The sequence below is a fragment of the Hirundo rustica genome, chromosome 3 (assembly GCF_015227805.2).
Source record: "Hirundo rustica isolate bHirRus1 chromosome 3, bHirRus1.pri.v3, whole genome shotgun sequence".
Lineage (NCBI taxonomy): Eukaryota > Metazoa > Chordata > Aves > Passeriformes > Hirundinidae > Hirundo > Hirundo rustica.
Genome location: NC_053452.1, coordinates 46,540,711 through 46,567,278, shown reverse-complemented (window position 1 = coordinate 46,567,278; position 26,568 = coordinate 46,540,711). Strand labels below are relative to the sequence as shown.

The 26,568-nt window shown below is 35.8% G+C and overlaps 1 protein-coding gene across 4 annotated transcripts in view; it reads right to left on the bottom strand.

The window, feature by feature from the left end:
- Window positions 1–26,568, bottom strand: part of RYR2 (ryanodine receptor 2) — a 384,235-nt gene that overhangs the window by 124,837 nt on the left and 232,830 nt on the right. For all 4 annotated transcript variants that reach the window (XM_058419591.1, XM_040059776.2, XM_058419590.1 and 1 more), the window contains 13 exons: window positions 20,297–20,444; window positions 17,169–17,377; window positions 15,065–15,239; window positions 9,910–10,118; window positions 8,673–9,019; window positions 8,318–8,432; window positions 7,309–7,469; window positions 6,524–6,683; window positions 6,294–6,380; window positions 4,788–5,014; window positions 3,083–3,881; window positions 2,376–2,576; window positions 2,139–2,244 (listed from right to left, as the gene is read on the bottom strand). In XM_058419591.1, coding sequence (XP_058275574.1) covers window positions 2,139–2,244; window positions 2,376–2,576; window positions 3,083–3,881; window positions 4,788–5,014; window positions 6,294–6,380; window positions 6,524–6,683; window positions 7,309–7,469; window positions 8,318–8,432; window positions 8,673–9,019; window positions 9,910–10,118; window positions 15,065–15,239; window positions 17,169–17,377; window positions 20,297–20,444 — 2,944 coding nt within the window. The remainder of the gene's footprint in view (window positions 1–2,138; window positions 2,245–2,375; window positions 2,577–3,082; window positions 3,882–4,787; window positions 5,015–6,293; window positions 6,381–6,523; window positions 6,684–7,308; window positions 7,470–8,317; window positions 8,433–8,672; window positions 9,020–9,909; window positions 10,119–15,064; window positions 15,240–17,168; window positions 17,378–20,296; window positions 20,445–26,568) is intronic.

Below are 26,568 nucleotides of genomic sequence, written 5' to 3'. Positions count from 1 at the left end.
ATACATGAAACATACAATAAATATATTCCTCCCAGTATGCATTTTCCCCCACTAACACTAACGCCTGTGTTTTGGACATATGTAGTTCAGAAGCGTAGATTTAGTCCCTAGAGACACAGTGTGGTTGAAGTGATAATAGTAAAGATTTTTAGGTAAAACATCTAAAACAACTGAAAGTACGAGTGTTACAATAATATACTTTCCAGCGATCAGTCAGAAGGAATTAAGCACCCTCACAATACAGTGCTCTTTCATGACAAGCTACAAAAAAAGTAAAAACAATTAATGTGAAGATTCACAGAACCACAGAACAGCTGTGTTTGGAAAGAGCCTTTAGTGTCCAGCCTTCCAGCTCAAAACAAGTTCAGCTAGGGCAAGCTGCCCAGGACCATGTCCAGTGAGGTTTTGAATATCTCCTAAGGTAAAGAGATTCCACAACCTCTTTGAGCAACCTATTGAGTTCCATCACCCTACAGTAACAAACAAGTAGAATTTCCTGATTTTCATTTTGCGTCACTAGACATCTCTGAGGAAAGTCTGTCTTAGCCTTCTAAGCTCCCCCTGCCCAACAGGTATTTATATACATTGATACTACCCCCCTTTGAGCTTCCTCTTCAAGTTAAACAACCCCACTCAACCCCAGTCCTCTCAATCTCTCCTTGTACAAAAGATGGTCCAAGAATTTATCTTTGATGGCTCCTCCCTGGCCTCCTCCAGTATGGCCATGTCTCTCTTGTACTGAAGACCCCTTTTGTGCTTTCTAATTTGGTCCCTAGCCTGTCCTTGATGCAGGAGTTATTCCTTTCCAGGTTCTGGACTTCATACTTCCCAACACTGAACTTCATGGGATTCCTATCAGCTCATTTCTCTTATTTTTAAACCTTTTGATTCATGCATACATTGCAGAGGAATTCAAAATCTTGACCTGTACCTATTACTCACACTAAGTCCAAGTAAAAATGTCATTCAATAATTTTCTAGATTTTGCAGTTTCCAAAATAAGTTCTGAAGTTAAGGGTTTTGTGGAGAGCTCTTTAGCAGTCTTGAATTTCATAGGATGTTTCTTCATGACATAATATCATTCTTCTCTATTTATTGCATCTGGTTCTAGTTGTCTGATTTTTTGCATTAGATGCAATTCCATTTCTATTAAAAGGTGCTTTGTTATACTTTGTTCTAACAGGGCAATTGATGCTACACTAAGCAACAATCATCAGTAAATTCCTATTACACACTAAATCATATTACAAAATTATTTTGATGGCAGTCTCCTCAACCAAACTAATTAAGAGTAAAGACACTGAAATGTCTTATCATTTGGAACACAGAGATGGTCTGAAATTACCCAAATTACCCAAATGTCTGTTTTCCCACAGTTACACTACTCCCTAAGCTCTAGTTGTGCTTTTTTGACTTGAAAACTTTCAATACATTGTTTCTCAACCATTCCACAAAATGTGAATCCCCAAGTGGTGGCTGACTAAGCAAGGAAACATTGGACTTAGGATGCCTAACTGTTTTACTTATTTTGCAATATACAGAGTAACTAGTTCTGTTCTATGATAATGCACCTTCTGACCCACAAAAATAATTTTCTACTTGTAGATAATGCAAATATCTATTTTCCTCCACAAGAAAAAGGTAACAAAAAACCCCAATGTTAAGTAATTTGAACAGAGGAGTATGACGGAAAACAACTAAAGAAAAATGGAAATAATCAAAAGATAAAGCTTGTTTTCCTTTTCAAATGTTCATCTAATTTATTTATTTCATCTGCATTTCCTGTTACCAAACACAAGAAAAACATAGAAAAGATGGAAAGCATCCAAAAATGACCCACTGATGCTTGAACTGCTTGCCCCATAAGTAGAGAAAGAAGGAACTGAGTTTGTCAACCTGCAAAACAGATGCTTATGAAGCAAAACATACAGCATTCCCTTCTAGTTTAGCTAGATAAGGATAAGAATATTTCCTTGGTTTTGACTACAAGCTAATTATCTTATTTGATAATATTTATAATTTGTACAGTGTAATATACAGACTATTCAGTTGATTTTTCTTACATAAAATTACTTATAAAAATTGCTTCTAAAGCTAATATAATTTAAAAAGTAAAAATATTCAGTAACAAGACTTACCACAGTGTGTCATTAGGTCTTCATGGAAATCCAGAAGTTGATCCCGAATTTCTTCAGGGCAAGGACAATCATTTTTATCATCTTTAAAGTTCAGCAGCATGTTAATCTTAGAGAATACAAAGAAAAGACAAATTACGCTCAACTCCAAAAGGAAAAACTTTCAAATCAAACAGAACTCTGCAACATAAAAAGTAAATAAAGTGCAACAAGAAAGGAACTGTCCACTGTAAGAGGTACCTGTTCTTGAGGAGGGGATCGAAATTCTTTTGTTTTTCTAGCTGTCAGGGCAGCAGACATGTTCAAGGCCTGCATCACTTCATTGTACCGGAAGCGTTGATTCTCTTGGAGCTTGGCCACAAAATCATCAGAAAATGCTACAATAGCTTCTATTCTGTGTCGTACTTGGCAATCACACAGGTACTGGAGTAAGTGACACATCTGAGAAAACAGTATTGTAAGAGACATGAGCCGGAAAGCTAAGAAATATCTTCTGCATATTATGCAAGTAAGGATGGATTTCCTACAGCAACAGTTACTATCAAATAAGGTATCTAGATCATTTAATGCAATTAATGTAAAGCAATCTTATACCACGAATATCTGGCATCTGCAAGGGATTAATGTGCCTCAGACATAAATAAAGCTACAAGACAATGGATTTGCCCCTTTCTTCCAGGGAATTCCTTTTCTGTTTGGACCCATAAAAATGAAGAATTCACTATTAGTGGCACTGAGCAAGTAATTCTTTTTAATGAAACCATAGTTGCTTGATCTATGGTGAGCAAGTTTGTATAATGAGAAAGATGCTAAATTTTCTAGTTTTCTGTAAGGAAATTACCTCTCTATTTAACTAAAAAAATGAATTTCAAAATGCTTTATTCCTTTACAGATAAATTACTACATGAAGAAAACAGGAACAATCACTATCAAAACAGTATTTTTACCTGTAATTTAACAGGTTCTGGAAGTTTCATCTGAAGGAGTCCCTCCTTTGGCATTTGCTCCCCTCTGGTTTCTTCTTCTTCTTCTGACTTAAGATCATCTGAACCAAACTCCTTCTCTGAGAAATCAATTTCATCCTCCTGGCTCATTGCTTCCTTGAAAACCCGAGGCTCAATCAACTGCAATATGTGTTTCAGATCCTCATTGTGGAAGATTCCCATAATTAGGAGGGTATAAAAGAGCTTGATGAGAGGGACAAACAGAAATTCTGTAGAACCTCCAACTGGATCTCTGACATGGAGGCTTCCCTCCTGTACAGCTTCAGTCAGCATCTCTATGGTTTTGGCCTTCAAAATTTCCAGAGGGAATTCAGGACTGAACTGAAAGCATTCACTGCTAATGCTTACAAAACTCGGAGAGGAAAACTGCATTCGTGGCCTTAATGAAGTGCTAAGTCCTATACCAGGAAGGCCATGCTTTTTGTTTTCATCAGGAAACAAAGTAATACTCTTGGTCTCATCTGTCATTGGAACTATAAATTCATTATTCATCATCAGTCTGGCAGTTGCATAGGTATTGAGATGGATGTCAATGAGCAAGTCATAATAGCCTGCACGTAATAATCCTGGCATATATTTATTCTCAATAGCATAGAGGAGCTGAGATTCATCCACATGGCTACACAGAGCATGGGCCACTCGGTTGTTGCCTAAAGCACAAACAGCTGAATACAATCGGAGGGTGTGGTAGTGAAATTTCAGCAATTCTTCCTGTTCTGTCAGCTCTAAAATATCAATTGTTCTGCAGAGAAGAAAAAAACCAACATAGTAAATCCCATATGCAAAAATATTTTTGAAGGGATTCAAACTTCTCCCCAAGGATAACTTTAGCACAGTATCAGTTCCAGGGATGGGCTTTTTCCACATTTCAGCTTTCATGTCAGAAATATTGTCAATATAATAAGATTAATAACAAATTTTAATCTCAAATTTATTCATCATGCCTAAAACCATTACTTAAACTACTTTCAGTGGGAAAAAAAAAAATCCAAATTATTTACTTAACACAGAATATTTTTTCATACTAGAAAAATTCACATAACTGAAAATTAGGGGTTTAAAACCAGTTTGGGTTAAGATATTTACATAATTTACAGGTTTTAAATCTGGGGGTGCAAAGTGGCAACAGACTAACCAGTACATTTAAAGAGAATTCAGTGTTGGGGTTCTTGGTGAGTTAGTTTTCAGTTTAGGCACTGGCAAAATGCTCAGACTTTTGGGTAACAAGGAAGTAACAGAATTACACTTCTTCACTTGTTTTAATTAAATTTAGGAAAATTAAAGCAATGGAAAAAAAAATTGGTCATAAAATTTCAAAAATCTCTACAAAACTAGATTTTTGCTTATTTAATCGTTTAATAATTTAAAAACAAGAGTTTCTTTCATTTTCTTCGCAAATCTGCATTAACATACTATTAACATGTTTGGAGAGACATTGGAAGAGGTTGGAAACAGAGTAAAAGAAGTGAGATTTGAAAACACTGGAAATTTGAGTAATTTTTAATATTAGTTAAATCAAAACACACTGTCTATATTTACATGTGTTATAAATACAGAGAAGACCTTGGGCCTTTCTTACACAGATGCATTACATGACTAGGTTCATAATGCCAGCATAACTCTGATACAGTACAAAACAAACATGAACCTGTTTTCCTCAGGAATGTGAAGGGCCATGAACTGCAAAGGATTCAGGCACTGTATCATCCAGCCTTGACGTTCACTGATCCGTGACACATCCACCTTCAAGAAGTGGTTTGGCACTCGGCTCCAAAGCACATGAGTCAGAAACTGGACATGGAGACGTGGAGGACATTGAGAGACTGGGTTTTTGTGTTCACTTTTGAACAATCCAGCAGATAATGGCATTACATTCTGAAAAATTCCAATGGAAGAGATAATCAGTTTCCTCATTTTTACCAAACACTGCATTTCTTTTCCAGAAATATACTCAGCATATAGTAAAGTAGAACAAAAGAGGAAATCAGCATTTTCACTAGTTTTAACAACAATGGTACTATTGGAAGATCAGCAGCAAGATAGCATTTTCTGCAGAGGGCCCACAAGTGGCCTGTGCTGCCTGGAGCAGGAGAAAGTGCCAAACCTTCTCCTTCTAATTATCATTATTCCTTAACAGTGATTTTCTAGACAGTTTGTTTGCACTAAAAGTCATTTTAATTTTGCAGCTTTAAAGGTACCCAAGGTCCAAACTCTGAGCATCTCCCACGAACCGAGCCTTCCTCTTTCTTAATTTAATAAGAAAAGGGGAAATGTTGTAATGCATTAATTGGGTTTATATTTCATCAGATTTGTAATGTTTTTTCCATATATCTGCCCTTGCCCAGCAGTGTCCATCCCCCACACTGAAATGTAACCCAGTCCTGTTCCCCTCCCACTTCTCCCTGATTGGGTGGTGCCTCTGGGCCCTGCCCCCTGGGGAAAAAGCCACGACGGGGGAGGGGGGAGGGCTCTCTGGCACCAGCAAGTCATCGGGAAAGGTCTCCAGCAAAGCAGGGCAGGACTTGAGAATAAAAGCTGTAAAGTCCCACCAGAAGCCAGAGAGCAGACTCTTTTACTTTTGCATCGGTGGTCGTCTAGTCTCGTGGGGAAATAGTACAATTTTCCATATTTGTTTCTTAAGAACAGCCAAATTTGAGATAGAAACCTGAGAGCCATATGCGGTTACTTTCTAGGACTCCATTTTTCTTTTACCTCTTCTGATTTCTTAGACATCCAATTATCCAAAGCAAGGTAGAAAAATTCATCTCAATTTTCCTGTATTCTACCTAAATGTACTTTAAAATTTATTTTAAAACTCTAACCAAATTCTTCAGATACATCAATCAACTGTGCTCTGTTTGTAAAATTAAGAGATGTGCTTTACCAACCCAGGTGATTCTGTTTCACCACGGACGACAAGATTCAGAAAATTCTGATCAGTTTCAATGCTTCTTATTCAATGTACTGTATTTTAAATTCATTAAGTATTTAAAACTGAGTTAAGAATAAAAATGGCAATACTGCAAACACTCGAAATCCTAAAAATGTCCCAAATACAAAAACCACATCACAGGAAATAAATGGCAAAAATAAAATACATTTATTTTATGAGAGTTGTTAGTCCTAAACCTGCAAAAACCCAAGTATTGTTTACCTTTATTCTTCCCAATTCAAACTGGAAAACATTGGGGCTTGTAGCTTGAGCAAATACAGCAGGAAACAACTTTGTACTTGGTTCAACCTAGATCAAACAAAGGGAAAAATTATTGCCATAACAGTGATGATTATTTGTTCTTAATATCTTGTACTAAAGCCTCCAACTATGCAGGCTAAGGATTCAATTTTCCCCCTTCCTGCTGCAAGACACCATTAAAAAATACTCACCTGATAGTAGGTACCTAGTTCCTTGCCATTAGCTGTGAAGGTCAACAGGCCACTGGCAGCATCGACCAAGCAACCAATCTCCAGACCATTATTGTTACGTCCTTGTCCAGGGCTCAGGCTCTCTCCTGCGCACACCATATAGCAGTTGCTGCGTTTTATACTGAATGTCAAAAGATAAATTTATTTATGAATGGTGTCCAAAATTTCTGCAACAAACTAAGAGCAACCTTGCATGGCTGCGAACACACAAGGCCTTGTGGCCAAAAACAACGGATCACATCCTAACCACTGCCAAAATTCAATGAAACATGGACATCATAACTGAAAAAATACAAGAACTGAGGATGACAATGTATCAAAATGTTCAAATCATTTGCAAAATACCAAAGATGAAACTGACTTTTCAAGTCAAGGTTTTAAATAATTTACTGTTAAGCATAACAAAAACTTCTGGTGTGCATAATCAGCTGAAGTGCTGAGACCAGCTCATGTACTAATTTTGGCCTCAAAAGTCAATATTTACAGGATCACAACTTCAAACTGTATAGAAAGCTGCACTATTTTACCTTTCAGTGCCTATTGATTTGACTAGATCATTAGTCCACTGTTTCCTCACAAGCAAGAGCAGGTAACAATTAAATTAACATTTTTTCCTACTACTGCTGTTTTAATTATTTTTTCTACATCTATCTAATTACATTAATTTAAGTGGATTTACACCTCATAAATGCAAGTTGCTTGTATGGCTATAAAATATAGGTCCTTTTAAGCAGATTGTAACCAACCTCTCATGAACCTTCCCTTTCTCGTCTCCCAGTGTAACTGTGACTGTACGCACTCTGTCCAAGTCAAAGCTTGTGTCATACTGGTGAAAGTCTGATGTAATCCAGCCCACCCAGACATTAGCAGGTTCTTGGCCAGGAAATATTCGCACAGAATAATAGTACTGTTAATAAAAAAATAACATTATCAAATGTTAGCGTATCAGTTTGATTTAGAATTAATTTGCTACTCTAAATCTGAAAACATGTCATCCCTTCAAAAGTAGCATAGGCTTGTTCAATTATAATTCACAGGCAAAGCAACAAAGGCTATAAACGCAAACCAAAATACAGCCAACAAAATACACATTTTAAAGCAAAAAAATGACAAGATAAAATATGCAGTTTATATGCTTGTATTGAAGGCTTCTGCATCATAGCATTGTAAGCTATATTTCTACAGCAACTGTAACTTTTATGCTGCACATGACTCAGTTTCTAGTATCTAATATATTTTAGAAAGAGAAGAACACACCCAGAAGAGGAGTTATTTGTTTTCCTTTGAGCATGAGTGTTCGAATGAGTGCTTATGGAACTGATCTTGTCAGAGAAAGATATACAAAGCCTGCACAAAACTTTCATTGGGAATTCCATTAAATAAATGTCCTGAAGAATTAGTAGAGATGTTTTCAAATGGTCCTGGACACTGACCTACTAGTTTACTGTACCTTTTCCAATTTATTCCATTATCCCAAAACTGTTTAATCTTCCTCTTTTATGTCTGGTGTTATCAACAGTAGTTTCAAAAATGGATTAAACTAGTTTATAGGTTTTAATTTGGAAACTGTTTTAGTCTGACAATCAAATCAAAATAAAAGGGACAAAAGAGTCTCAACTTAAGTAGAAGTTCAGAACTACCACAGACATTTAAATTGAAAATCAGACTGTTTCTGAGACACTTACAGTGAGAAAAACCCAAACCAAACAACTAAAAACCCCAAACAGCTAAAACATCAATCCTATATTACAATACCGTGGAGGTTTGCATCAAATAATCATAGTCATCCCTATCATCTGCTAGCACATCCTCAGTAAGCCGTGCAGAATGACTCATGCTATAATCTGGCTTTGTCCTCCTGAGCATAAATCTGCAATAAAAAAGAAAAGTAAAATTAAAATCTCTATTAAAAACTCAATCACAAAGGCAAATTATTCAGAAAACAGAAAGAGACAAGCTCATTTTTAAAAGCACTTAAATTAATTCTGACCCTAAACTGTATATTCAAAAGTTGCTTGACTGGTCTGTCAGGCATGAGTGACATTTTCCCCCAGTTTGAGAAGCAGAAGGGGGAGGAGTGGAAAAAGGTAGCAAGCAGCAAACTACTAACCTTTGTTTAAGACGTGAGGGTTTTTCTTGAACATAATCTTTATGGTTATTCAGCTCTGGTTTTGTGGCATCTTTTTCTGTCCGGTCAGGAACTAGATGACCATGAGCAGTTTTCATCAGAACCTCAAAATCAGAATCAGCATCATAATCCTCCAAGTCATTTTTTGGGCCAAAAAGACCAGAGCCTGGTAACCCTCCTGCAGCCGATCTGGAGAACACCTCAGCACACTCAATGGGCATGCTTAATCGAAAAAACATGACATCTGTTTTACTGTTCTGTGAGCCAAACGACTTCTGTGTGACCTTCAGACAGGGGCAGCTGTCTATGGTGCCATCAATTCTCATCACCTACGAAACATAAAGATGTAGTTTTTTTGAAGCTGATGCTTTTTCTGCCACTTCAATGTTCAATTTATGTTTCTACAATAAGCACACAAGACTTGCAAAACTTGAAACAGCATGGTGTCAACAGTCTAATACATTGCAATCATGTGCTGCCATTTTGAAGGGGAATAAATACTATGAGGAGTAGATGTTTTTGTTTCTCCATTGTTAAATTAAAAAAAAAAAACAAACAAAAAAACTCCCCGCACTCACAAAAAAATTATGCTTCTCACCATAAATCCAACTCTGCCCAGAACAACACAGACCAAGCAATAAAAGTCATGCATGTACATATGAAAGAACATAAACTGTTTCTTAAATACCACACACCAGCTGAAAAAGAGTTCCTATTACATCATTTTAGAAGGATTTAACGGCAAACTTACAAGGCATGAATTCAGTTCCATCAAGATGCACAACCAATTGGGATATAAGTGTCGACGCAGTTGTAATAAATATTTGTTACAATCAAAACAAATTTACTATGGAAAAAATAAAAAAGTGCCTGCACTAAAACACATGGTATCTGTTATTTTAAAGTGCCCAGTTTCTGGAAGTTTCTTACATAGCTCTCACTGCACAAGGAGCTCTTAATGAGGACATCTTGTATCATTTGTCTCTCAGAATGTCCTGTTAACACGTCACAGTTTTATAGAAAGAAAAATTACCAATCAAACCCTGCAAATCAGGGTTCTTTGCAACCCAACTGAATGTAAGAATTTGGTAACAGGTGTTAAGGTTCATCCAGAATTGGGTCAAGATATCACATTAAAATCTTGTTTGGAAGTACAGAAGTAGAAACATTAACTCAAACATATTCAAGTGTCTGGAAACATTTCACTAGGATCACAAACCTCAATGTGTTCATGGTTTTGTGGCACTGGTAGAAACTGAGGAAGCCTTTTACTGAGCCAAATGGTGATGTCTCTGTTTGTATTAACAGCAAAGGGTTCATACCCTTCCTGTAAGCCACATATAGTGAAATATTTCAGAGTGCTGACATCTTTTCCAAAGTTCATTCTTCCCACTTGAGATGGACCCAGGCTGCACACAGGTAGAAATCCTTAAAACAAGATGAAAGAACACATGGGTTGTACATAATGAACATCAACAAACTCGTCTCTTCCACAACTGAATTAAAGACCATTAATGGAAAAAAAAAATCCTAAAAGCAAAGATTATAAAGGTAAGCAACCATCAACAGCAGATCACATCTTTCCTGTCAAGCAATGTATATTAAACATCATTCTGAAAAAAAAAAAAAAGCCCTCTAATAGCCATGCATATTTTTAGGCAACATTCAAACTACTCCACAGAGTCTGATAGCTAGCTCTTGGTTAATCTCTCTGCTGAGCTGGTAGAGCATTGCCAATTTTACTTTAAGTCTTACTACTTTTGGTATTCCTCCTAAAATGTCATTATTCATCATATTTTGAGAGAATCTTACTTTAAAAGTAATACAGTGCTTCTCCATGCAGCTCTAATAGTGGGAAAAAAACCTACAAATATATACAAAGTGCATGTCATAGATTTTTTTTTTTTTTAAAAATAAAATTAATTCATTTTAAAAATTGAGAAAACTCTGGTTCTGGAAAATGAGAACTGATAATATGACATCATAGCTTCATGAAACTTAAGATATTTTGGGTTGGGATCATGTTTTCCATCTTACCTTTTGAATCAGCTTTACATTTGTATGCATTTTACTGTTTCACTAGCACAGGGAACACATTTGTGACTTCTTTTTACAAATTTTTATTTTTTCCTGGTTCCTCAGAATGCGCAAGGGCACTTTCCTCATACAGCTGTTCACCAGGCACATTTGTCTTTTTTTTTTTTCTTTTTTTTTTCCTCGATTTCAGCTTCACAGCCTAAAAACCTAAGACAGTCTTTCATTTCTTCTATTCCTTTTCATCCAGCTTTTCAATTTCCACAGTTAAAAACTACTTTGTAGATTAATTTGACCTAGCTATTAACAAAATGGGGTTTTTTTATCAACAAGAAACATGAAGCTCTGTTCAGTGATTCTGATTCATGTGAATATAACATTGAAAAATATAAGGTCAAAATACAAAGTAGTTCCTCACTTTCCTTCAGGTTCCCAGATTAAAAAAAAAAAAAAAAGAGTAGAATATCTGGTCATGATGTTTGTTCTTCAGAGACAAAGCAAACTCCAGAGCAGCATCTACAGGAATTACTGTCCAGCAGATAAATGATCAGCCTTAGGTACCACTTTTTGAAGATTTTACTACATATACACAAGACTGGTTGTCATGTGCATTTGTATTAGAAATGTTAAATTTAATGACATAACACTATTAGCCATAACTTGAAGTCCAGATTTTTATCTTCACAGCTTGGCTCTTAAATCACAAGGCATCAACTCCTCAGATAACACAGCTATAAAATACAACATGATATATGTCAATTCTGCTAGTGCAAATCCAGTGAAGGACAATAATGCAAGTATTTTCCAGCACTAATCAGAACAAAATTGTATTAAATAACACATAACTAATGTTATTAGTTATAGTTAGAAAATCACATTTGCATATAGAGATTTGTGCCATAATAAAGCCTAGCAGCTCTAGTAGGGAGAACTTACTAGGCTCCCTGTTGAGTTAAAGGAACCCACAAGCTGTAGCAAAAGTTGCTAAGCAAAGACAAAATCAAAATTGTTTTCAATACCCTTACATTTCTTATCTCATCACCCAAAAAATGGTAATTTTTTTCTACCTACGCATTTTCCTGTGGTTTCAAAAAAACCCCCAAATGTCCCAGACAGATTAGACGTGAAGCAGGTAATTTTTCTACCTACACATTTTCCTGTGGTTTCCAAAAAAACCCCAAACCTCCCAGACAGATTAGATGTGAAGCAAGTATTTTAAATACACATACAAATAAAATGCAATAAAATGTAAATGAGCATTTGCAAGATTCCCTGAAAGAAAACAAAGAAAGACAGGGAAAATTCCTACACAGTTAAAGCTGTCATTGATGATTTTACTCAATGTAGTGTATCTGTTCAAACTTGCCAATGGAGGCAACGTGAAATCAAGATGATAGTCCCTCTCACCAATACAGTTCTCACTGATAGCAGAAGGTACCGCACATGTAGCTGTTTCCTGCATGTAATTGTAACTGTACAGTAACTGTGGCTCTGTATAAATGGAATATAAACACCAGTCCCAGTCCTAACCACGAAAACCCTACTTCTGTCTCTGGTGAAATTCTGCATTGATTTGCCAATGATTTAGTTGCCATTTAGGTGTTTTAGGGCTCTTCTATACATGGTAAAGACAGAGCGTCTCATCTTATAGGGGGTGTGCTGTTAAGGCAGCTACATGTCTTTCTACAGAATAAAAATTACAATAGCCATTCTTGTATGCGTATCCAGCCATTTTAGATATTATTATTCACAGATCCCATGTAACCCTTAAATGCCAGAGGCTATATAAAATTATTATTTACCCCTAACCTGGCTCCTAATCTCCAGATACATAACTGGCTATGGAGCAAATGTTCTTTTGCTGTATGAAATCATAAAACAAGTAAAAATACTTAAATGCTACCACATAAAAAGTAACCCTCTAGCACTGTCTGTCACACATAGCAAAAGCACAGGACAGCAACACTTTTCATTATGTTCCCTACTTTCAAGAATACAACATGAACCTCCTGACTCAATCTGTCAAACACTACAAACAGTTCCTGCACACAGAGATCAAGACTTGACAAAATAAAATTTGGGTTGTACAAGTGTACCTGTTCATATCTACAGTTAAATTTATCAGCTACAAATGCATAGTAAGATGGAATTATGTTTATCAATTTACTACTGAGATGATATCTCATAAATAAATTCATCTGCCACAATCCCAAAGAGTTCCTCTTGTTGGTAGTACAACCTAACATGCTGCACAAGCCGTATTACTAAGCTGGCAGAGCACCATGTCCCCTTTTCATTGTTCCTAAGTAAATTAAATCTACAGGACTGATTTACTGTAAGGCTGCATCAGAAATTCTAACTGTTTGCTAAAGCAAAAGGTTCCTTTTTGCAGCAACACAACATGCACATGATTCACTGATTGAAGTGACCTGCAGAAAGGTCTCAGTGCTGTTAAGCAAGAGTAGCAAAACGAAACTAAAGCCAGCCTATAAAAATAACAAAGAAAAAAACAACCAATCAACCAACCAAAACCAACATAGAACCCAAAAAAAACCCCAACTCCATAAATTTATTTTGGGTATTTCATGTGTATTAAATATGCATAATAATTTCAAATATTGCTTTGGAGGTATTACATCTGAGATCAATCAGCACGTTCCTGTGAACACAGACTAGGAGGCTATTTCAAAGGCCAAGCTCTTTACTACAAAAACAGTATTAAAGGAATTTAATGTGAATTACAAGGATATTGTGTAAAATCTGAGAGGTATTACAAAGTCTCTTACATGGTTACCAAAGCCTTCAGGCCCCATGTCAAGCCAGGAACTCCTTTAGCAGAAAGATCTGTTTAAATTTGAACCCGCAGCTAGAAACAAGCATCAGAAAAAGTACGCCACCGTGACTTTATCACCTTGGAATAAATGTAGCATTCCCTCAGAATTCAATGGAATTTGAGTTTCTTTCAGAAGCCCCTACTCCTCAATGGGAGTATACTAACTAATAACTGGAAAGCCATTAAAATGAAATGGCACCAAGATGATATTTTGGATATAACACTAATAGTAGGCCAGTTCACGTATTCCTTTCCCTCATCACGTTACCACTGCATCTAAGGAAATCCAAAGGCAGTAAAGTAACAGGCACCAGTCCAGAAAATTAATGGCAATTATGTCATTTTAAACAAAATAAAAATATCTCTAATCCCTAATGTATGGCAGAGGAAAGGAAAAAATATCCCAAAGTACTCCTAAAAATAAAATACTCAGAAATCCATATTGAAATAAAGTGGTTAAAATTCATAGAGGGAATTGCCTAACTAAGAGGTACGAACTTTGTATTTCCTATAGGAATAGGGTAGTGATGGGTAACCCAACAGTATTATATGGCACTCTTACTGTTCAAAGATTTTATCTCTCAGCTACAGCTGTATTATTTAACAGATGCATAATATTTATGGCAGAATATTTGTTCTTAACAAATATTACCAGAGTTCAGAAATTTTAGGCTGTTAACATAATACAATTTCTTACCCCTTTTCCATTTCTATCTGCACACAGGTATGTAATTAAATTTATAAACAAAAATACTTATTTGGTATGGAATCAATCTGCCACCTGACAGACCCTTGCAATCTTTGCCGCCTCTAGCAATCTTGTATCTTCACAATAAACTAGGACCTGCTTGTGGATGCTGAAATCTGCACCAAGAACCATTCAACAAACACAAAGCTCAATCTGCTGGTTTAGAATTAAGCAGAATATTTTGGAGGATAGTTTTGGATCTGCTGACTGGATCAGGTGTCATTTCCCTTCCCAGTGCTAAAACAAAACCTTAAAGATGGCTTAAACTCGCTACCACGGTTTCTCACTAATTGGGCAGATGCTTGCTGTTATTTCAGTACTTCATCTAGATAAAATCTGACGCCCCACATGGCAGGGGGGTGAACTAGATTGTCTTAAAAGGTCCCTTCCAACTCAAACCATTCTATGATACATTCTATAATTCTATTACATCATATGGTGATCTACTGCAGTGAAGATGAAATATTAAAAATCATAAATCTGCCTCTTGAGACACATCCCTGAAAAACAGTTAAAGGGTCTCACAACAAAAGATAGCCACGAAGACGACTACAGAAAAAAGCCCTTCTTCACTGCCACATCCAGCAAATGTCCTTTCCAAAAGGCTAATACTAATCAAACAGAAAAAAGGACAAGGCAGGGAAGGCAGGGGCAGGCATGAGAACAGGGACATGAAACACAAAAGAAACACATTAAAGTGAAGTCAGAGCAAAAACCAGGCAATAACAAGTTAACAGCATGATATATTACAGTACTTACCATCAGCAACCTCAAAGTCCTTGAATGCAAGTTCTGAGCCTGAGTCATCAAGTAGGATTTCACCATTTAAGGTGAACATCATAGTGTGCTCATTCATGTCAACCATACATCCAACAACATCTCCTGCCAACCAAGAGCGGCCAAAATGCTCATTACCTTGATGCCATCGCTGTGCCTGAAAATAATTATAAGCATTTAAAGGAAAAATATTGACAATGTATTCTTCTTGTCTTTAAGGGTAGCAGTAAGAATTAACTGCCTCAACTAAGATGGCATTAAAATGAACACTTTCACAGATTATCATTCCAAAACTGTGCCTGTGAGCACTCCAAGCTGACTCTGAATATGGAAATACAAAAATTAACTTCCTGCAAGTGCCCCTCACATCACATTATAAAACATTGCTAAGACAGCTGACAGGGAAAATTGCTATTTCAACATTTTAGTAAAAAGTAAGAGCGTAGTATAGTTTTCTGCAGAAGCTCCATGAAAGACTTGTAATCGCACCAGCATGCTGTCAATTACAATGTTTAATAGCTACTTCACAAACCCTTTTTAAGTAATTGTTTTTATTTACTTTAGCAGCCCATAAAATCATTATTTGCAAACAGCCTGTATTGTTTCCTTAAGCATAATTCTTAAAATATTTTGTGAAAACTAAATTAATCTTTCTCTCATATCAGATTTTGGAGGGAATAGAACTGTCTGTGAATGAGACAAGCACTGGGTTTCTGATAGATTCCAGAGTAGCTGAGGGCATGATTAATGATTCCTCTGACTGACTTTTCAAGTCAAAGACTGCAAAGGCTTTCAGTAGGGTCTTGGATTGGAGTCCAAATAAATTAACATCTGTTAAGAGCTATTGTAATCAAGCATAGGAAAGAAAAGTGTTAATAACTAATAACAGAGAGGGTTCCTATCCATGTATTTCATCACAAGTATATTTTTATGCACTGTATGCAACCTAGAAGTTGTACAAAACCAATGAACATTTCTCAACAGCTTGAAGGCCAAATTTTTTTTCCAGCCAAAGAAAGAACCCATTAAAATGAAACACAACAAAACAGCTTTGTGGGTTGAGACCTAAAGGTCAAACCCTAAGATTCAGAAGGCAACTACACAGCTATTCCAGTAAAAATTGAGGATTTGAATGATTTACATTAGACACTGTACAAAAAGAATTTTTCAGTTCTCTTTTCAAAGCATCTTCTCATGCAACGCAAGAGTGGGAAACAAATAAATTCCCACAGCATAAATAAAATACACCTTGAGAATAAATAAAATACACCTTGAGAAGGTTATCTTGCTGGCTACATCCAGGCATACTGTTGATTTCTGTTACATATTTTAAAAATAATAAGGGAAATTAATTCCAATACCAAATCAAATAAATAATTTGACAGTGAATCATCAGTAGCCTTAACAACAATTAAGGTTTGGATAGCAGTTGCACTTGCCCTCATAACGAAATTAAAAATTTCAATGAGTCATTTAATATATTCTGATGATAGTCAGTAATATAAAAGTTTGTTTTCATATATATTTTTAATACTAGATTTCAATTTCAATCAGTCTTTTTTTCATGCAGAGTTAAATTTGAGACAACCTTAGTGGTTCTATCATACTTAATTTAAGCTGTAAGGATTTCCATGAAAACCTAGATATACTCTTTGGAACACTTACATTTCTACAAAAACTTTGTATTAAAGTTCACCTCAAACACTGTTAATAATCTTAACCATATTTATTCCCTAATGGCACTTCTTATAGAGAAAACAACAGAGTAAAACTTTAAAGAAATAATTCATAGCTAATTACAGTATTTTGAATTTGATTAAGCCACTTTGATTTTCAATCCTTTATTTATACTGTAGAAACACGTGAATTTGTGAAAAAACATTATAGAAATGCCAAACCTTGTTAATTAAATTTTCAGGTGACACTGATTCTAATTATTCTACCTAGGCCCTCAAAGACAGAGAAATAATTTCATGAAACATCAATGAAAGCAGAGAAGACAACTGAGGCAATGATACATGAACGAGACACAAAAATTGTAAGTTTTGCAGTCCCTCAATATTATTACAGATAAACACATACAAACCTTAAAGCCATCAAAAACAAAAGCTTCTTCATCTGAGCCAAGTTCCTGATCAGGCAGACAACCTGGCCGGGTCCAGCCAACTCTCATGTCTCCTGCAGTAACTGCCTCAAACTCAAAGTACCACTTCCCAGCCTTCACTGCATAAGTCTTCTCTGTGCGGAAGATCCTGAACTTTTCCATTATCCCACTGCACACATCCAGTCTTGCTGCTGTAAGGGTTAAAATAATAAAAATAAATATAAAGGGAGGGGGGGGAAAAATCAATGCAGAAAGTACTGTTTTCAACTAGTATCAAGAAACAGTGAAAGCAAAAGGTAAAGGAGTCCCTTTGAGCATAAACACAAAAAGAAGAATATGTCTGTGTCCTGGCTGTGTGGGGAAAGTGTCCTTGCCCATTGTGGGAATCAGTGGTTTAAAAAAACAACAAAAAACCCACAAGAACAACAAAACATCACACACACAAAGAGAGGATCGCTTAGAAGTCTGAATGCAGCTGCAAACAGATGACTCAAGTATCACTCTGATTCTTTTTCTCAGATTAAGGGGAAAAAAAAGGCCAAAAGCATGGATCTTCTCCCACAAATTTGTAATGTATCAAACAAAGCCCGTGCAACGTTTTGAAAGTCGGCATTCCAGTCTAACCACCACAATTCCTCTTCTCCCTGAGTCTAAGATCAAATTTGTCAGCACCTACTTGCACCTGTTTGTTAGATCATGCTAAAATTGTCTCCCTTTGTCTTCTGGTATCTCACACACATCAAGGTCCATATTTCGACTATCACTCAGGATAGCCTATAAAATCACATCCTTCAGAATTAACCATCACTTGTCATGCCACCATGCCTGACTTCAGTTAGGTGAGGTTCATTAAGTTTTCTCTAGGCAACACAATTCTCTGTCATGTAATTATTGCCAGTAAAATTTTCTCTTTGATAGTCTACACAATTAATACCTTAAGAACACTTTTGAAGATCCTTAGTACCTCACCTGTATGGATGAAACACCACAAAGCATGGTAACTGAGAAATTGTTTCTTTTTAGATTCTAAGTAAAAAAAAAAATTTTTAGAGTCTAAGCAATCCCAAAAATACAGCTGCTGTGTAGAGTTCCTACTTGCTGTGGGAAACCAGTAAGTATTAATAATAACAAAACATAAAAACCAATACCAGAGAACTTTGTAAAATTAATGTTTAAATAAAAATTGATGACTGGAGATGCAGAACACCACTAGAGGGCTCTAAATCCCTTATTAACAGTATGGATTTGGGCTGATGAGAGGATCCTTGTGACAGGTTTTACACATCCCCAAAACTTGAGAAGTTCACAAACTGCAAAATCTAAATCTCCAAAATTACTATAAAAATCTCTTGCCAAATGCAATTCCAGTCTTTGCTCAAGAAAGACCAATTTGTGGGAGACTGTTCCGCAGTTCCTTTCTTCTGGGGATTTTGCAACCTTGATCACATTCTTTACATTTCATTAGTAACTCCACTCACAGAACCAGCTCTGTATTCATGGGAAAAAGATAGTGGTTTTCAGCAGTTCATTCCCAAGGAAAGGCAGTGGCATGTGGTTCTCAGAGATGTAAATGAAAAAGGAGATTATTATTGTTCAGCAGGATGTGGAAGAGACTGTGGAAAAGTAGTTTTCTCTCTCCTCCTCTCACCATTAGAGAGCCCCTTTATCTCGACAAGAGGCAAAGGCCTCCTGTACCAGACAACTGACCTTCTCAGAACCAAGAAGTCGTCATGCTCAATCTCTCTTTGCAGCATCTCCTTCCCGACAGTGGGAGGGGAAGAAATTCTAGGATTATGCAGCAGGGTTACACTCTCCAATCTTGGCAGGTTTATGAGCGATACCATGGCATTTTGCCACCAACACCATCCATTCCACTAAGGAACATTGTTCTACCTATTCAGCAATCCAGCCTTGTTACACATTCATGGTGTCAGCAATGCCTCACATTTAAGCGTAATTTAATTGCAGTATCTCATAAAAGCTGAGGATCAGAGCATGCATGGGCTTTGGAATAGAGATTCCAAATAGTAGGTTCCCTCTGTACACTTTAGGTAAAAGTTACGACTTCTGCAGAAATGCTTTACTGAAGCTCTGCGGCCTAAATAGGTCAGAACTTAACAACCACTATCACTGTCAATATATGAAGAAAAAAACGTAAGATTTAGACACATTTCTCAAAATTTCCAAATTTTGCTGAGATTATAAAGACACTAGTTTCAATTCTGATTATCCCATATTTCCTTATCTCTAAGTGAACTTCTAAAATAGAGCTGACAGGGATTAGATCTATTTATTTTTTTTTTATATTATATCTCCTGATTTCTTGAACTTTCTTAACATTATATATAACATTATTAATATAATATATATATGCTCCAGTTATTATGTTAAATGTTGTGTAGTTTCTTTTAAATTTCTTTGTTAACAGTTCAGTTTTTCTTTTTTTTTTTCCTGTCTAGGATGGCTCAAACTGAAAATACTGGCCACAGTATCAATAAAACATTCAACCTGGCAATGATGGAAGTTCCAAGAAAACTTAGTAAAAAGTGAACTAAAATTTATTTATAGTCTAATTCAACTTCCAAGACCTGAGAAAGTCCAGGAAACTTAAAGGCTCTAACACACTCTAATTCTAGACTTGCAGGCTGGCATTCACAGAAATTTGGTTTGTAGTCATTCATTTTCGAAAAGTTCATCTTGTAGCTTGTTTTAATACAAGATTGTACACAAACTGTAGAATTCTTCATTATTTAAAGTTAAAATTTTAGGAATATAACATTCACATCTACTGAGTTTATATATTTTTTTCCAATTTTGTCTTGAAATAGCAAATATAGCATTAAATAAAAAATATTCAAAAAATTGTGTTTATTGGTTTGAATTGTAAATAATTGTTTTAAATGTAAAAGTATTACATTTTGTAAATATTCATTTGAGGCCACAGGACAATGAAAAAAAAAAGGAAAGGAAACTATCTAAGAGAAGAGAAAATGGAGAAAAACACCTATTAGATTTGGAAACATTGTTCAAAATATTTTATTGGACCAACAAATTCCATAGCAGAGTGGAAAATTCTAACCTTTGAGGAAAAAAAAGACAAAATTAATTACCATGATCTTGATCAGGAGCTTCCAGATTGTAACCATAGCCTAGAAGGGTGCGGACTGCTTCCCGGAGACTGTCTTTGTTGGACTTCCTTGTCCGATCATCCAAAAGAGCATACGGTACAAGGCGAGGATTTCGTCGATTTTTCACGTCCTGTGTAAGTATGAAATCAGTTCAATTTCAGAAACTTTGTGTTTTGTCTTACAGACAAGATCATTCAATAACAGCATAAAAATTACTGTTCATATCAACTGAAATAATCTAACTTCAAATATGGCAAGGAATCAAAGAAATTGCAACAGTCTAAAAAAACAAGACTGAATTCACTAAAAAACAAGTGACACACAAAAATAAACAAAGCTCCATGTCTTATACCTGCTGTAAGTTTTTGTCAAATTTACTTAATAAAGTAACAATACAAACTACAGAAACAAGGGTAGATCCAAAGAGTATGTCAGAAAAGTCAAAATAATTCTATTTCATACACAGCTGCTGTAGCAGCTAGCATAAAAAGAAACTTGTTTCTAACTAGAGCTGAAATATATCTGTACCACTAATACGCAGGTGTTTCTTTAATTATTATAAAACTAAACAAGATAGATGAAATACCCAAATAATAAGCGTGATTGCAAAAAGAACAAAATACTACTAATAAAAAATAACAAATGCGTGCAACACTAATTATTAAATTACAAAATAGATAATAAACCCATACCTTACTATAACAACTATTTAAGACGTGTATTTTTCAAAAATAAAGAGCTTTGCATATGATTTATATGTGGTCCATGTGTAGAGTTTTTTAATAGATATTTAAATAACCTCTCTCCAGCTGAAATGAAAGTATTAGTAAGGTTTAATCTTTGCATTTTAGGTTTATTAAGAAAAATTAATTAGGTTTTCCTCTACTGCAAAATCATCTTATTTGAAAGCAGTGTTTAACTGGATTATTTAAATGACTAATCTAATTTTTAGTGACTAATAGAATTGTTTTCTTGTCTATATTTTCTTCTCACATCCTGTCAGAACTTACAAGCAATGAGAGAAACCATGCAAAGAACTCTCCATGTTTTACAAGTATCTGTATATATAAAAAATTGCAGACCAGCATATCATACAAAAATTAGTTGATGTTTGTTCTCTTCAGTAAAATATGAAGGATACTGAGAGGTTTTTATTATTGGTTATATTTATTAAGAAGTCCAAAACCAATGCCTATTATTTTAAAAGACAGTGTCTACAGTGAAAGTATCTTACTTCTTTTACAGCATTACAATTCTAGTTTTAGGAACATATGTGGTTTCAATTCTATCTTTGCAAGCAGAGAAATGGCACATCCATTCTGAAAAAATTCCTGCAGGCATCTTTTGTTATCTTTTAAATGCTTAGATGCAAGGCTATCTGCCTCTTGCCTTGTCATAGTGAGCAGATATTGAAAGGTCAGATATAAACCAGTGCTTGATGAAATCTGGTCCTACAAGTTACTCCTCTAGGAGAAGAAATATTAAGGAACAAGCATTACCTAAATGCTAAAAGGGCTAACAAAGATAAAGGTTGCTGAGGACACAAATTACAAAACCATACCAGCTCTAATCATGTTCTGTGGAAAGGACAGTGGCAGGGCCAACACTAATACCATTTGAGGTATCTACTTTTCAGATTTATTCCAAATTTTTAAGCTGACATCGTGCTTTGTCCAGTGTTTAATTTGGTAGATGTGAAAAAGGTCTGTGTCCTTCGAGCAAATGCTGAAGTAAATGTTATGAGAAATTATTATTATTGCTATAAGAGTATTCACATTAACATCTGAGGTGATGAAACACTATGAGTTTGATTAGTTCTTATTGAAAGGACACAAAAAAGATAAATCATTTCCTCTGAAGCAGTATATGCCCAAAAGACATTGTGAAATATTGTCTTTAAAAATATGGAAGTTTGGAACAATAAATATGTAACTTTTTATTCATTATATAATGTTTGATTAATGCATTTGTAGTTGTCATAGAGACCATTAACACAAATTAACAGACACGCAATCAGCTGATAACAATGTATAAAATGAAATATAGTATAAGCGCTTTTATAATGGTTAAGCACAAAATGAGAGTAAGGAGAGAAAAAAAGGAATACAGAAATGTCATGTATTAAACCAACTTGATTTTACAGATTTTTTTTTCCTTGGATCTAATTTGATTAAATATTGTGACCTTTTCACCTATTCAAGACTGTGGCTGTGACTTTAAATTTGAATGTGTGAAGAGATTTTTCTTTTAACAACTTTGTTCCTTTTTTTTCCCCCTATTATACATCTATTTAAATTTTGAATGTGTTACTTATTTCTGAATTAAGCACTCTTGTTATATTCATCATAAGTTTTCGTACTAATGACCTTCTGCACCCCTCTGGTGTAGGTGTAGACAATTATACTGCACAGTGATTGAACTTTGCACATTTGCAATCAAGTCAACAAGAAAACTGATTAGCTAAGAGTGGTAATTTTTACTGAGTACATTTCCAAGTACTACAGAGACTGAATTCCTCCTACTCAATACAAAGAAGTTATTGCACACTGTTAAAATACGTTTTAACATTCAGCCTAAGTTTTAAAATTTTTTTTGCCAGAATTTTCCAGATTTGACAGCCTGATGATTCATCAAAAGGCTGTTTTGTACAGAGTTTATCTGGCAACTCCTTATTAACAGACAAATGGTTTGAGCTGGGTAGCACACGTGATATTTATATAATTCTTTTGTTTTGAATTCAGAACCGATCATATCACAGGAGAAAAAGGGGGAAAAAGCCTACGTATTTTATTACACAGATTTTTCTTCATTTCATGTAACAAACATTCATTAATAATTTAGAATTCAATTTACTTTACTTCAGAAAACATTGCAACTGTAAAAAGTTGGGATGCCTGGCAGAATGTGCCCTGGATGCAAATAATAATGTAAAATGTCAGTGATATAGCACTGACCATGGAATGTCAGTATTACTTTTCACAGCGTACATGACAAATGACAAACAACTATTTAAATGGGCACACATACACTTATTGGTAGGGTATAAAGGATATTAATTAAGCAATATTTGGTCAACAATGGCCGAATATAACTGCATAATTTTTTTTTAAACTATATATAGCCGTTAAAAGGAAGAGAAAGAACTACAGAAAAAATACCTAAACACACACACCAAAAAACATCAACAAACCTTTTAAAACTTCCGTGACAGGTAAAGAACACTGCTGCCAAGTGACTCAAAGGAAACACACATCACACGTAAAGTGCGTTCTTTTGTTCAGTCCATCTGTGATGTGTCGATAACTGATCTCGTGGCACTAGACCTACAACTGGTCTTGGAACTTGCACAGACAGATCTCATGTAAGAATGAAAGGAGAAATGGCCATATCATCTACAGCAGCCGACAAAACCATAGTCGAATTCTGTAAGCAGCCCTAAAGGAACCTATTAAGAGATGCAGTGTGTGTAATAAGACTGTGCTTCAGCAGTAATTCAGTAACAAAAAACAAAGCACCATAAACCTCTGAAATACGTCTGTCTTGGGTTATGTAACCAAAAAATGTGTATTCTATTTCATCTGCTGAAAGCTGTTGGGGAGATGTTTTTTTCCTTATCTCTTGTAACTCCAGGGGGGAAGGGGGCAGATGCCCTCTGATAATGGCCCAGCCGTTAAATCCAGGTGGGGCAGTGTTTCTTATCTCTTTCACCACCCCTCCATCCTCCATGGGGACATCCTCTGATAATGGGCCATTAGGGCCCACCAATGACATGACACATTCCATCATCCTATTGTGAGATGCTGCACACAGTGTGGGGGGAGCCAACTGTTCCTAGATAAAAACTGAGACTGAAGACCACCAGGCATCCAGTTTTTCCACTGGATCCCCAGAGGAAGACCAGACCCACCTCGCCACCACTGGACTTCCTACAGGACCATCTCTACTCCACAGAACCACATCTGTTACTCCAGGAGGATTTACCTGGACTGCTTCCAACACCCTGACTGTTCAACAGGGTGCCAGGTTGTATCCCTGACTCTGTCAGGGTTTTTTCCAGGATTTTTGCTTGCTTGCTTGTTTTTTTTTGTACTACTACATTTGTATTTTCTTTTTTTTAATATTCCTAGTAAAGAACTGTTACTCCTATTCCCATATCTTTGCCTGAAAGCCCCTAATTGCAAAATTATAATAATTTGGAGGGAAGGGGGTTTACATCCTCCATTCCAAGGGAAGCTCTAGCTTTCCCTGGTAGACAACTGTCTTTCAAAACCAAGAGAACATCTGAAAATAATTATGTAGTTTTCAGAGCTCTAAATGTTGTATTGCAAAGCAGTGCCCTCCTGGACCTTCCTAAATCTCTGAAAAGTTCAGGAACAGCACAGACCAACAGACTTAAGGGAATAAAAGGTCACCAGAAACATATGTAAATAAGTGCTTATCAGAAAGAGAGATAGGAAAAAAATGAAAAGTTAAAACACATAGTAGGAAGAGTGCAAGAAAAATATGATAATAATTTATCGGGAACATACATTTTGTGATTTAAAGTATTAGAGCTGTACAGATGCATATTCTGTGTAGTAGTACTGAAATGGTTTTGTTCTCATAAGCAAGGCTGTTAAGCTACAAGCACAAAACAAATGTATTTCAGCACACATCCAGTGAGACAGATGTTCTGTGGCTTCCTTGGCTCCCTCTGCAGCATCAGCAAACCCTCATTCCACAGCTGTGAACTGATTCTCCTTGCTGTCATATCTCCACCAACAGGCAAGATCCACACCTCTCACTACCACAAAGATTTCTGAGCAATTGCCACAACAAATGCTATGGGGCAAGCTTGCCAGCAGTGCTGCCAGAAAACCAGTGAGCCACTGTGTGCGTGTGCAGCACAGACACTGTGAGCAGGATCATTTACCTACACCCTACATTTCATGCCTCACTATCCTAAGGGCTAGCTTTTCCATATGTATCGGAGCAGCTCATGTTTAAGCAGAAACCACGAAAATTAAGAATCATCCTACAGGGGAAAAGGAAAAATACCATTCTAAACTGGTATTTACTAAAAAAGTAATTTTCAAAGTCCAGAGCATTAGAACAAGAGCACAAGAAAAAGTCCTCACAAAGCTGTATTCTTAGCAACATTAATAATCCATATGTACCCAACCAAAGAAGAGGTTGTGCTCCTCACCTGGAATACTAGCAGTTGAGTTCTAACATTGGAAGTATGTGTAACCTTAGTAATATGTGCACAGTTTCTGCCATCTTCACTGAGGACCATAGCATGGAACGCCTGGCAGAATATGCCCTGACCACAAATGGAAGGAACTAATATATTTGTATAAATCATGTAAAATGTCAACGTGAGGTAACATAAGTATTTTTATAAGGACAAGATACTGTTTTACATATGTTTAATGAAAAAGTAAGCAACAACTTTTTCCCCATGCATGCATATTACACCCAGAATGACTTTCCAGAACAATGCCTCTCTTGCATTGCAGCCTTCGGCTGTATGAGAAGACCAGCTCTTGATCAATTCATGATGCCATATACTTTCTATACATCAAAAAAATTAAGATCCTGACTTTAAAAAAATAAAATGTCTTGCATTTTTGGGCCTAAGAGAAGATTTGATATAATTGCTTGGTAATACCAACTGACTGTTCTAGGAGAGGAACTGCAGACCATCTTTCTTAAGGTGCTTTTCAAAAAGCAGAAGGAAAATGTTAGGTTGCCAATATTTATAAACAATTGTTAAAACAGTGATATTTTTAATACTTTTTCTTTTTTCAGTATAAATCCTGTTTCTGATTGTTAGCTTTTCTAGCCAGAACACAATGCAACATGAAGAAAAGTAAGATACTCTTTGACTAAGCTATCTGGATACGTGACAATGTATATAAGCAAAATGTGAAAGAATCTTTGCCTGCGATCTCTGCAATCAGTGGGGAAACCTAGAACTCATGTATTCAGGAAGAGGGATGAGGCAGGTAATGTATTTTTAATTATTTTTGTTTGCTTTCTTTTCTTTTCTGTCTTTTCCTTATTCATATGGATGTTGGGATTCCCCTGTATGCATAAAATCACAGTTTTATGAATTCAAAAAATACCATAAGTTCCTGAATATGCCAAAAAATACCATAAGTTCATGGATAAATGTATATGAGTTCTGAATATTTTCCATTAGATTGTGAAGATTGAGTCACAAATACACACTTTTATATTTCAATGCTATTTTTCCATTATCTTGTTATGAA